Here is a 16,024-nt window from a genome sequence, read left to right on the forward strand (position 1 = left end):
GGCGACACCATAGGCTCCCAATGCCTAGCCCTCCCTGAGCAGTAAACGAGATAAGGAAGCCTGGGAGGGTCTTTTCCAAAGGAAGGCCTTCGTTTGTAAACTAGAAGAATGGGATGCGCTTCCGTTAACTGGGGGCTGGGCAGTGTCCATGTACCAAAAATTTATAAGCACTAAATGTGCAAATAAAAGAATTTCAGCATTAAAAAGGAACTTTAAAGATTAGGTTTATTTGGAGAAAACAAAACAAAAACAAAAAACCCGGAAAAAAAACCACCACCAAATCCCACAGCCCAGAGGCCGAGGACTTTACATCAGAAGACATCTCCCAGGTAGTAGGTCTACAGATTACAAATCATTTTCATAGAAGATATCTTTGTACAAATTTTACATGTCTTCAGGTGCTGGACGCAAATCAATCCTTGTACCTGGTCTAACAGAGGGAGCAAGACGGGAAGTGGAGAGAACAGCTGCTTGGAAGGAGAGCGGAAATGAAGAGGGCAAACCCTACCTTCTCAACACCGAGGGTGGCAAAGGGCTTGTAACGGCTCAAGTCCGGATATGCCTCTAAACGTCCACTTCCTAGCTAATGGCCAATCCATGCCAATTACTCAGATTTAGTAATTTATTCAATTTGTCTCTTTTCTTTATTTCCACCTTATAAAATGATTCAATATACCCACTGCTGCAGCCACACAAACGCCAGCACGCCACCTTGGCGGGGCTTGGAATAATCTAAGACTGCCTGGAGAAGAACGGGGCGGCTCGGGAGTATCAAGAGACTGAGATGGCATCCTCCTCTCATAGGTGCTCAATCTGGGGGGGAGAAGGACTCTACACTAAGCTGACCCTCACAAGTTGCACATAAAATCAAGTACAATGGTCTTTTGTGTTGCAACAGAAACCAACGCCCTGTTGAGTAGTTCTCTTACAATCATCATTTATTCTCTCAGGGGAAGATAAAAAGCCACACACTGGTCTCGGCCACATAATAAATCTGAATATTAGTGTGGGATGCCAGCGGAGAGAAGGACAACTCCTAAAAACAACAATCATCAAAAGGAATGAAGAAAATGGCTGGGAAAGGCTACGTGGAACAGCCCCTGTCAATCCATTCCTTAGTCACCTCCTAAGATCACCTCTTCCAGTTTGCTGGTGCTCACAAGGGATCAAGGAAGCTGGTGCTGGCACAGACCAGGGTGAGGAACAAGGAGTAGCAAGAACGGTCAAGTGGGAGCAACAGGCAGTTCTTTTGCTTGAGAAAAGCAATTCAATTCCTCACCTGACAGCTCCCTGGTATCTGAGGCCCAAGAAATGACCTGTCGTGTGACATAAACACAAGATGTTAGTTGGGAAACCGCAGACAAGGGGCCTGGGTAGGAAGGGAAGTACCTAGACTGGAACTGTACTTAAGGCCTGAAATTCCTAAGATTCAGGATTGCAACAGATTAGGCATGACTCTCTAACTTCCCACTGCTCCCACACCTCCTAGGCTCCGAGAAAGAATTGCTCCTGTTTCCTGGAGGGTCTAACCTCTCACTGTTGTCTGGTCCAAAAGGATTCACATCACCCTCAGACCCAGATTTCCCTTCCCACTGCATCTGGTCACCAAGTAGTAGGTCGTGGCCTCTCGGCACCAACTCCCAACCACCCCCTTGGGGGGCAAAACTGGACGACACTTCCCTCCGTTACTGACCCCCAACAGCTTGGGATTAAATGAGAGGAGGGGGCTGGCAGCCTCCTGGAGACTAAAATAACCTCAGAGACTAGTTATCCTACCTTCAAGGATGGAAGTTTTATTCAGATGTTTCAGAATTCATATATGCCATAATAAAGATAGCAAGAGTTAAAGAGGGAGAAAACCCACCTCCTTCCTTGTATCTGTCCTATCGCCCAACCAGCTTTCAGAAACTAACTCATTAATATTATTAATGTTTCTGCTAAAAGGAGGACCTTAGGCACTAATCATACAGGCAGTTATATGGTGCTGCTAAAACACACCAAAACTTTTCCTTTAAAAAGCTGTACGTCTCTCTCTGGCTACACTGGTTGGAAATTCTCCAGTTAGTTTAATACTTTAAAGGCTGCAGCAGCATGCAAAAGAATTTCATTTTGTTTTCCTCTTTTTTTTCCTTTAAAAAAAAAAAGTTAAGAAAGGTCTCCAGGAGATGGTGAGTTTTATTTTGTCTTGTCTGGATAGAGGTTTGATTTGCTCTCAAATGTTGCAGGTTGGCGAGAGACGGGGAGAAAGCCCAAGATGTGGAGGTTTATTCGGTGTAGTCTTCGCTCTCATTTTCATCTTCACCATCAACAGAGAGAGCTGCGTACTTGCTTGCAGAACTGAATTTCTGTAAGAATCAGAGTGAAAGCGAGGGTGAGACACATGAGACTTTCTTCAGGAGGGATTACGGGCGTTCTCAGTTGCATCTCACTAGGACTGGGCTCTTCTTCTTAACAGACAAAAACGGTGAAAGTCTCTCCCTAGTTAGACTGGGTCTGCTACCTGTTCATCTTCCGTAGTACACTTGCCCACGTGTCTTTCTCTGTCTCTTTTATGCTCTTCTTCCCTCACAGAAGGTGGGGAAAAGTGGTAGGAATCCTTTTTTATTCTGTAGAGGCACTTACTGTCAGTGTTCCTTATTCTACCTCTCATAAGGGTCATACAGACTAATTCCAACAAGTAAAAAAAAAAATTAAAAATCACTCCATTTACATGACACGTGTGAACTAGCATGATTCAAAGCCCTAGCTGTGTTGTGTGACCTCGGGCAAGTCACTTAATTCCAACTGCCTAGACCTTACTGGGAATTTAGAATTAGTATCAACTCTAAGATAGAAGGGTTTAAGAGAAAGAAAGAAAAAAAAAGTCCTAAAGTCCCAGAGAAGTAGAATTTCAGAAAGATGACAAGGAAGCAAAAAAGATGACCGTGTGAACGCTTACAGAGGCCGGATTTTCTTCAGGTTTCTTTGGCTCAGATGCAGGTCTGGAGTCTTGATCTTTTCTGCCATCTTTCCTGCAGAGGGAGATGGGGGAAAAGGCAGGCACACTCCCTTTAGGCACTGGACCAGAAGCTATTGTTACTGCCATTGTGAGATTCCTAAATGCCCAAGTCTGAAGTCTCCTCATACAGATGATAATAAATTCAGTATACATGTATCCAGGGGGATCTAGTCCTAGGAGACACTTAACTGTGGCACACACAGCCTGAGCAAAAGGTCACAACCAGACGGGTGAGTAGCATGGAATAGTGGAGAACATAAAAGATCTGGGTTCAAAATCTTTACTCCTGGGCAAATCACCAGGTTGGACTAGATGAGTTCAACAGTGCTATCTACAGATGGCCGTGAAGGTCTGTTCTGGGAATCATGGCTGCAGTGGGGCCAAAGGAAGTCTCTATCCTCCAGCTGTGTACTTGGGGGGTCAAGGAACATGACTGTACCTCTCAGACTCCTTCCAATGGTCTCTGTTTCCTCCATCCACTGGACCACGGTTGGAGTTCCCACTTTGGCCTTTCAGCACGGTCACCCCATCTACCTTATTCTCATCTGCTGGAACAGAAAGAGGCCGTCACACTTTCTGCTCTTGCAGGCTTGGGTGAGGGGGAAGAAGTGACCAATCATGGTTTGGGCTGGAGGGGGGGTAGCTAAATCAATGCCCGGATGAACTGAGCAGAGGCTCCTTCTCACACTCTCCCAAATAGGGTTCTAACATTGTTCCAATCAGCTGAAATAAGAACTGTGACATTTTAAAGCGACCTTGGCCTTGTGGGTTTGGTCTTTCAATCCTGACCCAGCATGTTCATTTCCTTCCCTTTGTTTTCTCTTCCCCTTTGCCCCCCCTGTTCCCCCTAGATGAATGTCCTACCAGGAAAGGGCAGGGCTCCAACCTCTCTAAAGAGTTTTCCTGCCCTCTAGTGGCAAGAAGAGGACAGCAGCCTGGACCACCTAGAAAGTAAAGCCCTAGGGGAAAGGGAGGCTAAATGTGTTTTGCCTTTTATGTAGACTAATGGCTGAGAAGACCACTTCCCAGGGAATACACCTCACCTTTCCTTGAAATATTAGCTGGTCCTTCCTCAGACTGCTGGGATGGGGTTGCCTTTCCGCCACCACTAGGAAAAAAATAGACATTGACAAGATTTGTCCAAGGGTCCAAGAAGGCATGTGTGTGGCAAATTTAGGACTATATTGTAAAATGCTCTGAAAAGCAGTATATTACATGCAACATTAAAAGGTAACAATGGAAGATCTCAAAGCTAATAATTTTATCAGGGACAGGTAGGTGGCCCAGTAGATGGTTCTTGGGTCTAGAGTTAGGAAGATCTAAATTCAAATCTAGATTTGGGGATGGGGAGCTGGGTGGCTCAGTAGATTGAGAGCCAGGCCTAGAGACGGGAGGTCCTAGGTTCACATCTGGCCTCAGACACTTCTCAGCTGTGTGACCCTGGGCAAGTCACTTGACCCCCCATTGCCTAGCCCTTACCATTCTTCTGCCTTGGAGCCAATACACAGTATTGATTCCAGGACAGAAGGTAAGGGTTAAAAAAACAAAAAACAACAACAAAAAACAGTGCCTGGCACATAGAAGGCACTTAATAAATGCTTACCCCCCCATTAGTAATCTTATGTCTAAGTTGTTACAGTATCATTAAAGCAGCCGTTATCAGTCCCCCTAGCTAACAAAGAAGCTCAGACTTGCCTCGTGGGAGACTGCTGCTCTGAAGAGTCTGAGCTCTGAGATCGGGCAGGAGGATTGGAGCTTCTTTTCACCCAAGCGTTTTCCTTTGGTGGGGGTGCAGGCATCACCTTTAAGGGAGGCTGATCTGATTTAGAAGGCTTGGAAGTTGGAGACTGAGAGTCCTCTTCCTTGTTGAATGTTTCATTTTCTAGGGATTTCTCACTCTCCCTCCTTCGTGTGTCTGTGGGGACAGTATAATAACCCAGTATTAAGAGAGTAGGAATCCCTCCAAGAGTGATTTTGCTTTAAGATTTTCTTAATGTAACATCAAGGCTAGTAAAGACTTTATGATCAACTTGAGCCTTTTCTCACCACTGTTCCTAAAAACATCACTCAACATAATCCTATAGGAAAGTGCTTTGCCTACAGAGAGGTCCTATGTAAAGGTTTGCTAATAAGATTGTTGGGATTATTCTATAGATGACTTAAGCTGGGTTAGTTGAAATGTTATAATTCCCATCCTGGCTTAATTACTACCATATCATGGGTAAGGTTAAACTCATTGAAAATAGCAATTCAATGGTCACTTTCAGAAAGATATCAGAGTCAAATCTAAACACAGCAAGGAGAAACCCAGCAATTGGAAGGCAGAGGAACCGAAGCTGCCTCCTATGTGGTCCCTGTTTGGGATGGCTCTATTCCCTCCTCTCCCTACAAGTTCTCCACTGCTCCCCCCCCCAATCTGATTAACCTCTAGCAGGAGCTATAGTTTGTATGGCTAGCCAGGATCCTTACAGGGATTTTAAAGAATCCAATTTAAAATAAAAAATAGATTGGTCGAGACACATTACTTCTTTAATACATTTGATTTCCATGAGGTATTGAAATATAACCTAAAAAGGCAAAAAGAACTCCCCCCTTAAATAGTGTAAACCCATGTGAGTAGGCACACAATCAAGTATGTACCTACAAAACAATCAATAAGGAACATTAACACATTCTGGCCTGTTAAATCAGAGTTTACATCCTAAAAGAAGCTATTTTAAAACTATGTATTTCCAGCAAACTCTTACAGTATGTGTAGACTTTGGCTCTGAGGCACAGGTGTTCTCAAATAGAAACCATTTAGAGGTAGGTGGGAAAGGCAGCAGTGTAGATGTGTGAAGGAAGGTGTCAGTCAATTCATTCAGGTAAAACACTGAATGTCCAAGATCATTTGACGTTAAGAGCTCCAAATTTGTTAACATAATTTAAACAAGTTCTGTGGGTGACTTTTTTGGACTCCAGTTTTACATGCTATCCTTGGCTTTGAAAGCGGAGCCACCCATAGTATATGGGCCCCTTATCTGGTCCGACTTACTTCTGCCAGATGGAGCGGTATTCCCAGTCTGTGAAGACTCACTTCCCGTCCTTGATCGTTCCTGAGTTTCCTCACTTCGCCAACTTGGGTGTCTACGGAAGAGGAAGGAGTATAAATGCCTACTGCCCAAATGATGGAACCTGGGCTCTCTGGGGCGATTTCAGGTTCACTCCAGAGAGATCAGACTAGATGACGACTTCTCTTAAGGAGAAGAGGAAAGCTTGTCATCGGAGTGGAAAACTCAAGGCTTCAGGGTCTCCCTTACCTCTCCCGGGGCCGTCTTTCTAGTTTTGGCTCCTCCAGTTGCCGCTGCAGTTTCTCTTGCTCCTTCTGCAGTCGTTCCTCCACCTCTCGTTCCCTAGCGGCCGTGTCCACCGGCTTTGCTCCTCCAAAGATGGAGGCAGCTCGGCTAGACTGGGAAGTGCTAGCTGATGAATCTTCGTCCTTGGGGGTACTCCTGGGTTTCAGATTCAGTTTGGGTCTCTGGGGAGGACCTAAATTAAAGAAAATCCTTTGTAAAATCTCTTCTAATTTGTTTACAACAGGCTTAAAACCAGATTCTCACACAGAGGGGTCTGTTCCAGGTAAGAATGTCTGGCCCACCCAATTCAGTATCACCTCCAGTGGTGATACTTCTTCCACTCAGACTGGCCTGTTTGCCCACGCTAGATTTTGCTAGTTCCTTAAGCTACTGAACTAGAACCTCTTTTTCTTCCTTACATAGCCAACCATTTATGCTCAATGCCTCCATTTATTGTCTGCTTCCACTTCCCAAATATCTGCAATCTGGTTCCCAACCTGATCACAACTAAAACTACCTTCTTCCAAGGTCACCATAACTGATTTTTTCTATTTATTTTGATTGCTGTTGAGCAGACCATTTTGCTGGATTTTTTACCCACATCTCATCTAATAAGGCACCCAAAGCTTTGCTCAGACCCATCTTCTTTCCTATCAGTTCCCATGAAGTTAGTTATGCCTCTAGGCAGATGGTTCCCTAAACTAGTCCTGCCCCCTTGTCCTATACTTCGAAACAAATGCTCCCCCCCAGATGGGTGAACATGCTTAAAACAGGCCTCCTTATGTTCTCCGCAATCTAGCAAATTTCTCTATTGCTGGTGTAGGGATTGCCATTCTCCTAGTCATCCAGTCCAGGTTGATAACCACGGCATGATCCTAAACTTTTCCCTTTTCAAGCCTCACTGATTTTATCACCAAAATATCTCCACCCATCACTCCCCACATGCTACTTCACACTATTAGAACATCAAATTTTTGAGGGAAGAGAATTTCGGCTCCTGTGACCACACACCTCGCCTTCATGACCTCTAGAATATTGCAACAGTCTCCCCTCCTCAGTAGCCTTTCTTTACATTGCTGCTAAAATATTGCTTACTGCTGGTTACTCTTCTCCACACACTCTACTGTTCTAGACAAAGTGGTTTACTTTCTGTTTCCCAAACTCAGTATGCCATGGTCTCCCCCTATGAGGAGCTGCTCTCCTCACGTCTACTGCAGAGTCCCTTAGGTTTCTTCCAGGTCCAAGACATGGGCCATCTCCTAGAGGAAGCACCCCCTGACCCCCTTTGTGCATTCTCTTCTTAAAAGAGCATGCCTGCTGGCAAATTTGCCCTCAAACAGTTTGAATCTATGAGACCATGGGCAAATAATTTAACCTTTATCCTTTAACCTATAAAATGGACATTATAACAACATCTCTCTCTCAGGGCCACTGTACAAAAGTAACATATATTTACATATATATAAAATATACATTTACAGGACATCTTATATTTTACATGTAATTATATATAAATAACATTTCTAGAACTACCTGGCACAGAGCTGGTGCTATATATTGCTAGCTGTCATTATCATAATGTATATACTTATGTTATATCCTATCGTTTGAATGTAAGCTCCTTAATGGCAAAGCACACTCTGTTTTGTAACCCAAGAGGTTTATCAGCATGTAGTAGACTGGTAAATACCCCCCTTCTATATTCCCTTAATTCAGCTGGCTTTCCCTAAATGTTATAAGACTAGTTCAGAACTTTGTTGCTTTGGGGCAAAGATCAATGTTTAAAAATTTCCAAAGTAAAATAGCTACTGTCATGCATTCTTTGGGGGTGGTGGGTGGGAATACCTTTACTGTCTGTCTGAGAATGGATACTAAGTACTGGTTCCAAAATAGACTCGCCCAAGGTCACACAGCTAGAAAGTGTCTGAGGTCAAATTTGAACCCAAGTCTTTCTGATTCCAGGACTGGTGTTCTCTATCCACTGGGCAACCTACTTGCCCTGCTACAATGTAGTCTTCAAAAAGATTATTTACAGGCAGAAAAAGGATTTAGTTTCTGAACATTCAAGTTTACAATGTTTTGGAGTTGGTGTTATAACGGGAATTATCTGAACCACAAAATGCTTACATATTTATGATTGATAATAAGTGACAACTCAAGCTATATGAATGAATACTAGTGCGAATAACCGATTCCAATAAATTTTGGGAATGATTATAACATTAGGGAAGTAACTCTAGGTAGAAATTCTAAAGAGGTTAGTGACAGAAATGGACTGGAAGACAATTCTGAAGGACTCAGGGTCAAGAATGCTGCCCATCTCCAGAGAAAGAACTGTTGTTGGAGTCGGAATGCAGATCAAAGCAGACATCCAGTCTTCCACATTAGTCAACTCACGGTTTTATTTGGGGTTTTGGTTTTATATGAGTGTTCCCTTACAACAATGACCAATATGGAAGTATGTTATGCATGATAATACATGTATAACTCAGATCAAACTGCTCACCATCTCCAGGAGGGGGGAGGGAAGGATGGAGGGAGACAATTTGTAAGATGTATCAGAATATGGATTGATATAAAATAACAAAATCAAAGAAAGCCAAACCTAGAGAAGTCAGTGACTTCAACTATACAAATGCAAATCATTTCTGTCCAAGACCTGCAAGGAAAGAGCCACATTTGGGCAAAGGATGGAGAGCTTGTCCCTTCTCTTGGTAGTGTGGGGTGCTGCCCAGGCCAGTGCTTGTTTTTTTAGGTTCCACTGGCTAAGGGAGGTGGGCACTAGACAGGGCCAGTTGCTTGTCATCCTTTGAACTCAAAGAGGACCAAAATGATGTCACCGTGTCGAGGATAACTGAAAGTGTGTTCCACTGTGGTCAGCGTGGGAGGCTCTACCATAGGTTGGGCACAAATAGTCTCCATGAAGTGTCTAAACCTGCACACCTCAAGGGGGTGGGGGGGTGGGGTGGGGGGGAAGACTATGCAAACACCACTAGACCCCTGACAACAACTGGGCTTGCTGGGGGGCACCTGCCCACAAGCTGTTTTGGGAAGGGCAGGGCTGTGGCCTGGGCCTGGAACTAGTCTGTGAGAAGTTTGTCTGAATGTCAAAAGAATGAGATAGTCTCCATCCTGTTAAGACAACAAGGTATTTGCCTAATGAAAAGGGAACCTTGGGGTAACTTTTGTTCCCTGCCTAACAAACTGGGAGCCTTCTCATCAACTCTACTCCTACATGGCCTCCTAAGCCAGTATTCCTGGCCCCCATGAATATTTTGTTTATTCACTTTTTTAAAAAAAACCCTCACCTTCCCTCTTAGAATCAATAATGGCTCCAAGGCAGAAGAGTGGTAAGGGCTAGGCAATGGGGGTCAAGTGACTTACCCAGGGTCACCCAGCTGGGAAGTGTCTGAGGCCACATTTGAACCCAGGACCTCCTATCTCTAGGCCTGACTCTCAATCCACTGAGCCACTCAGTTGCCCCCTTGTTTATTCACTTCTTGATGAATCCCCTGACTCCAAGTGCGGCTCTGATCTTCAAATGATCACTGCTCTGTCCTGCTCATATTTATGCTGGGTGGTCATTTTAAATCACTAAGGCATTATGGTGCCCTGCATATGCTGGAGGCACATAATTTTTGAAATGGAATTTTAAAAATCAGCCTGGAGGTGGGGGAGGGGAGACAATCTGAAAGTCTGATGAAGGGGGGCAGGCCTGGACTCTATTCTGGGACCCCAGATACTTCCTACTTATGTAACCGTAGGCAAATCACTTAATCTTAACACTAGCCCTTGCTGCTTTTCTGCCTTAAGTGTGGCTTTTAAAAAAAAAAAGCAAGCCTGATAAAGTAGAAAGCTGAGGTAGGAGCAGGGGAATCTCACTGAAGGAGGGAGTGGGCATGACTCTGAATGTGGTCCAGTCCAAAACTGAATAAAGAATCTTCTACCACCTTTCACGTGCCAAGGTCCCTCCTAGCATGAGGGAAGCCAAACGCCAAAGGCTCTTCTTCTGGGCCAGGTATGTGATCCGATGGCTTTAGAGATACAGATGCCCATTCTTGGCTGGAGCATAGGATAACAGAAAGACAACGCTGTTGGCAGAGGCAGCTCAGTCTCATTTAACACTGAGCCTCCTAGAAACAGTGCCCAAGTCTACTGAGGGGAAGGAACCCTAAGAGAACCACAACTAGGGAAAGCACCCAGAGAGCCAGGTCAGGTCCTGTTCTCCCACAGCTTATTTTTCACAATTATGACATAGAAGCCAAAGTTGTCTTCACTTTAGGAATACAGAAAAGATACAACATGGCAAATGCCAACAATCTTATCCTTCCTTCGCTGTATTGTAACTCCCTGTGCTGTCAGAACTACTACTTTGTCTCCCTTCTCTCCCAGGTCCAGAGGCCCCAGGTGGGGAGAATGAAATGTCTATTAAGAGGGAAAAAAAATCTAATGTTTGGCATGTTATCTCTACGAAGAGGCTGAAAAACTGGCCTACAACTAGCTAACTTGAATGGGTTTCTCTAGTTAAGGATATTAAGGGAAGTAGGCTAAGTTTTCAAACACAATGTAGGAGTTAAATAGCAGATCTTTCCTTTTTTTATTTTTTAACTCCTCTGACAGAAACTTTCCTTAATGCTATTTGGGATTAGGGGGAGGATGTGGGAGTGGAAAGAAGAAATAAAAACCAGATCCAAGAGACTACTTCTATTTCTCCAAAGTTTATACAATTTAAGTCCTTAATTAGGCCTTCAAACATTTCCTTTTTAAAAGAATGAGTCTCATTTTCTGTTAGGGAAGGAATGCTTCTACTAATCTTAGAGGAAAAAGAGTCAAGTCAGAATTTCCTATGTAGCTAGGAGATCTAATTCATCCTTTTAAGGACTTTTCTATTAAATGATAAAACAAAATTTTAATTATTATCTTTTAGCTTTAGGTAGACCAAATTTAGGGGATTCTTTTGTATCTTATATGCAGACTACTTTCTAATCGGAGCTTCAGAATATCAACAAGGAATCAATCAGTTGGGATAAGCAATACTTTTGATTTAGCCTCATATTTATGAATAGTATATATTTCTATTGTTATCTGGCTGATTTGGATCTTGGCCAGGTGAAAGTGGACTGACCTGGTTTTATGGTTTTTAGGTAATTCTTTCACTCAACTGCTGCTTTCCCTACATACCTTTCTCTTGCTAAGTTTTAAATTTTATGACTTTTGAGAATGGATATTACTTGATTACTGCCAAGGAAATGTGCAACAGTTGTAGCCCTTAATTTTAAAGAGTTGTTAAAAATGGCAGGGGTTAGAGAAGTTTAAGGTTTATTCAAGTCCACAATGAAGCAGAATCAGTTGCATGGAAGCACAAGGGAAAATGTGGAAAATAAAAAGAATTTCAAAGGGACCGGAAAGCTGAGCTTCTAGGTTAATGCTGTTAACCTCTGTTCTCAAGGAAAAAAAAAATTCCACAGGCAACAGAAGTCCATATTGTAAAATCTGGGTGTAAAATAGCAACAAATATTTACCCCAAAATATTTTGGGATTTTTAGTGGAAATATTGTTCCTGAAGGAATGATGAATTCTGATAAAACATACTAAGGAACTGAAAAGCAGATTACTCTGTATTTATAGAAATTCTCAAGTGGAAATGGAATATTGAAACACTATGCTTAACTGCAGAAAGTTAAAGAAGTTTACTTAAGAAATGGAGATAAAATGTGGTCCAAGAACTCAACTGGATGAAATTCTCTTAAAAATCTATAGGTAATAATCAAAGCTGGACTTCAAAAAATAAGACTGCTGATCTATACCAAATATCCAATGTTATAAAAGTTCAGTTTCATAATGAAGTCTTAAAAGACTATGTCAAAATCTTATGAATTCAATGCCAAATTGCATAAAATAAGTATTGGAAGCAAAAAGGTTTTTAAAAAGATGTAAAAACATCATAAGACTTACTGTATTGTCAATAAATTAATTTTTAAGTTCCAGTTAATTTGTACACCACTGCAGGCAGGACCTTAAGTGATTAGCTAGTACAAATTGTCCCATTTTACAGGTGAATAAACTTAAGACCATAGAAACTGACTTCCCTGGAATTTTAGAGCAGTACATTTGTGATTAAAACTCAGACCTCTTCACACTATGCAGCTTTCCTAATGTGTACAACATTACATTGTACAATGTACAAAATGTTCATTTCATAGGATTTTCATGTTATAGATATGCCTAAATAAATCTTGATTGGAAATATAACAGCTCCAGAATGTAACGCACAATTACAATTCAGTACTTACTGTGGATTTTCTCTGTACAAAAGATATAATAAATTTTTTCCTATGGGAAAACAATCTACTTCACAATTTTCCCCCCCAAGAATGCACTGTGAGGGAAAGAATTGCTAGTCTTAAACTTTTAAATTTGGTTCCAAAGGCTTCTTCCGACAGCACATAAATTCACAAAAACCATGTTTCCACATCATTAATCCTCTAATTGAAATTTCTTAGCTGCCTCACCCTGAAGAAAGTAAAAGGAACAAATTACCTCTGTCTTCCCGCCTAAAATCATCCCGGCTGTAATCATCTCTTGAGTTCCATGACCGATCATCTCGTCTATCATATCTATCTTCATAGCGATCTCCTCCTCCTCTGTAATCATCATCTCGACGGTACCCACTACCGAATGCTCTTCTGCCACTGCCTATCCTAGAATCAAAGCCTATGGGACAAGAGTACAGAATTTAGGAAAAAAAGCATACAATTGCCTTAGATTGAGAATTACTATGTCAGTAGAAAAGGCAAAAGAATGCTTGTAAAAAAACCAAAAGAATAAGCTAATGAACTCTTCAAAAAGATCACAAAGTAAGCTTTTGTTGTATATAAAAGCTACCTGTATTAGCATAAAAAATTTGAAAAAGTCTCTAGAAATTAGATGAAGTAAGAATAACTTTTTCCCTTTCAAAAGAGACCATTTCCTCCTTCATGGGCAATCTAAGAGAACTCCATACCTCTATCATAGTCTCTGCTGCCCCTATCATCATAGCGATCCCGGCCTCCATATCGGTCCATATCCCGTCGTGGACCATCACGGTACCGGTCTGAATCATAACGATCACGATACTCTAGGAAGAAACATGGAGATAACAAAAACTGATGACAGAACTTAGTACCCTTGTATTATTAAACACTATTATTGGGTGGGAATTCTGAACTCCTATCCTAAAACATTAACATAATTTGGTCAAATAATGAACTAAGAACTGAACTCGAAAGAAACATGAAGTTAAATAAGAAGGTAACCTGCTTTCAAAAAGTTTATAATAAAATGATCTGGTATAATTACAAATTATATAATTTGAAAAGAGGTGGCATCTAAAGTGTACTTTGAAGGATTAAGAAGGATTTCATCTCTTATAATCAGAGAGATGCAAATCAAAACAACTCTATGAGGTATCACCTCACACCTAGCAGATTGGCTAACATGACAGCAACAGAAAGTAATGAATGCTGGAGGGGATGTGGCAAAGTAGGGACATTAATGCACTGCTGGTGGAGTTCTGAATGGATCCAGCCATTCTGGAGGGCAATTTGGAACTATGCCCAAAGGGCGATAAAGAATGTCTGCCCTTTGATCCAGCCATAGCACTGCTGGGTTTGTACCCCAAAGAGATCATAAGGAAAAAGACTTGTACAAGAACATTCATAGCTGCACTCTTTGTGGTGGCCAAAAATGGAAAATATGGGGATGCCCTTCAATTGGGGAATGGCTGAACAAATTGTGGTATATGAATACTATTGTGCTCAAAGGAATAATAAAGTGGAGGAATTCCATGGAGACTGGAACAACCTCCAGGAAGTAATGTCAAGCCAAAGGAGCAGAACCAGGAGAACAATGTACACAGAGATGGATACACTGTGGTACAATCGAATGTAATGGACTTTTTCATTAGCGTCAATGCAGTGATCCTGAACAATCCGGAGAAAAAACACTGTCCACATTCAAAGGAAAAACTGTGGGAGTAAAAACACCAAAGAAAAAACAATTGCTTGATTAAATGGGTCGAGAGGATATGATTGGGGATGTAGACTCTGTATGAACATCCTAGTGCAAATGCCAACAATATGGAAATAGATTCTGGACAAGGACACATGTAATACCCAGTGGAATTGTGCACCGGCTACAAGAGGGGAGTGAGGAATAGAAAATGATTTTTGTAACCAGGGAATAATGTTTGAAATCGACCAAGTTAAAAAAAAAATCAAATAAATAAATAAATACCTATTTTAAAAAAAGGATTTCAACTGGTAGAGACTTGGCTAAATAATAAATGTTGCAGGTGTGTTTGGAAGAATAAAAAGTAGAAAAAGACAGTAGTAGAAAGACTAGGAAAAAATGTGGGACAGTTTAATAGTTCAATCTGTACAATGGTTAAAAACAATAGTAGGTTAAAGAATATAGCTAAAGAGGTAGGATAGGTTTGACCAGATGACAATCCTTGAATACCAGAATAATTCATTAATGAAAATGTCCTAGAGATTTTTGATAGGAAGTAATGTCAGAGTCAGAAATTATTCTGGCAAGAGAACACAGAGCAAACTGAAACAAAGAGAAATGAAAGGCTATTCCAACACAAGATAAGAAGCAATAAAGACTTGAAACTTGGGTAGCTGACAGCTAGAATGTACAGGCAAGGACAGAAGTACTAAAAAGAAAAATTAGATGTAGGACTAAAAATTGGTTGTAATGTGTTGTAATGAAAGGCAGGGGTGGGAAGTGGAAGAGAGGGGAGAGGAGGTAATTAGGTCCCAGGGAGGAAGATAAGCACACTAGTGCTCCACTGGGGGTGGAGTGGGGGCACTGTGAAGCAGTACAACCATTTTGGAAAGTAATTTGTAAGAAACGTAAAACGGTGATTAGATTGTCCATATTCTTTGACCTGGAGATTCCACTCCTAGGCCCAAACCTTAAGGTGATTAAAACATGTACAACCCAGATTGAATTGCTTGACAACTCCAGGAGGGAGACACACATGAATCAACATGAATTATATAACTTTGGAAAACTTAGGTGTAAATTTGTTATTAAAATAAAATAAAGATAAAAACACAATAAAAAAAGTGATTATAAAGGATCCACATACATCATAACAGTTCTAGCAACATTTTTTATGATAGCAGAAAATCAGAAACAAAGTGGATGTCCAATAATTGAGGAATCAACTCTGGTAAATGAACATAATGGAATATTGTCACACAGTAAGAAATGGTGAAAAAGCTACATGAATTGATGCAGAATTAAGTGAGCAGGTTCAAAGCAATAATATACACAATGAAATGGGAAAAAAGTCATCAGTAAAAAAAAGTCAAGTAGCAAAATTATTAAGATCACAGTTGCAAAGAAGAGATAATGAGGATTGGGATTGCTGGTTTTCCTCCTCTTTTTACCTTTTTTTTTTTAATTTCTTACCATAAGAGAGAGCTTTCTGGGAGGAGAGATGAATGCACAAGTATATCTAAGCAATGTTAAAATAAAGTCAAAGGTATTTATAAGTCATTTGTATTGATAGGACAGTTGGAAGCTCATCAAAAGGAAATGTAGAGTCAGAAAATCAGGCAAAGACAAATCCTTAAGGAACATCTACCTATATATTTCATAGGATCTTCGAGTAAGAAGGGATCATAAAGATGACAAATAA

General features: G+C 41.3%; 1 protein-coding gene across 2 annotated transcripts in view; it reads right to left on the minus strand.

Annotated features, from left to right (window-relative positions):
* Positions 1-207: 207 nt before the first annotated feature.
* EIF4B (eukaryotic translation initiation factor 4B) overlaps positions 208-16,024 on the minus strand; it is a 41,079-nt gene continuing 25,262 nt past the window's right edge. The window contains exons 7-15 of one of the 2 annotated variants that reach the window (XM_056798157.1): positions 13,337-13,450; positions 12,874-13,047; positions 6,298-6,526; positions 6,033-6,124; positions 4,694-4,913; positions 4,042-4,106; positions 3,438-3,543; positions 2,939-3,011; positions 208-2,345 (exon numbers count right to left, since the gene is read on the minus strand). In XM_056798157.1, coding sequence (XP_056654135.1) covers positions 2,265-2,345; positions 2,939-3,011; positions 3,438-3,543; positions 4,042-4,106; positions 4,694-4,913; positions 6,033-6,124; positions 6,298-6,526; positions 12,874-13,047; positions 13,337-13,450 — 1,154 coding nt within the window. In that variant the 3' untranslated portion in view covers positions 208-2,264. Of the gene's footprint in view, positions 2,346-2,938; positions 3,012-3,437; positions 3,547-4,041; positions 4,107-4,693; positions 4,914-6,032; positions 6,125-6,297; positions 6,527-12,873; positions 13,048-13,336; positions 13,451-16,024 lie in introns of both variants that reach the window. The other variant, XM_056798156.1, reaches the window with a different exon arrangement.

The sequence above is a fragment of the Monodelphis domestica genome, chromosome 5 (assembly GCF_027887165.1).
Source record: "Monodelphis domestica isolate mMonDom1 chromosome 5, mMonDom1.pri, whole genome shotgun sequence".
Taxonomy (NCBI): domain Eukaryota; kingdom Metazoa; phylum Chordata; class Mammalia; order Didelphimorphia; family Didelphidae; genus Monodelphis; species Monodelphis domestica.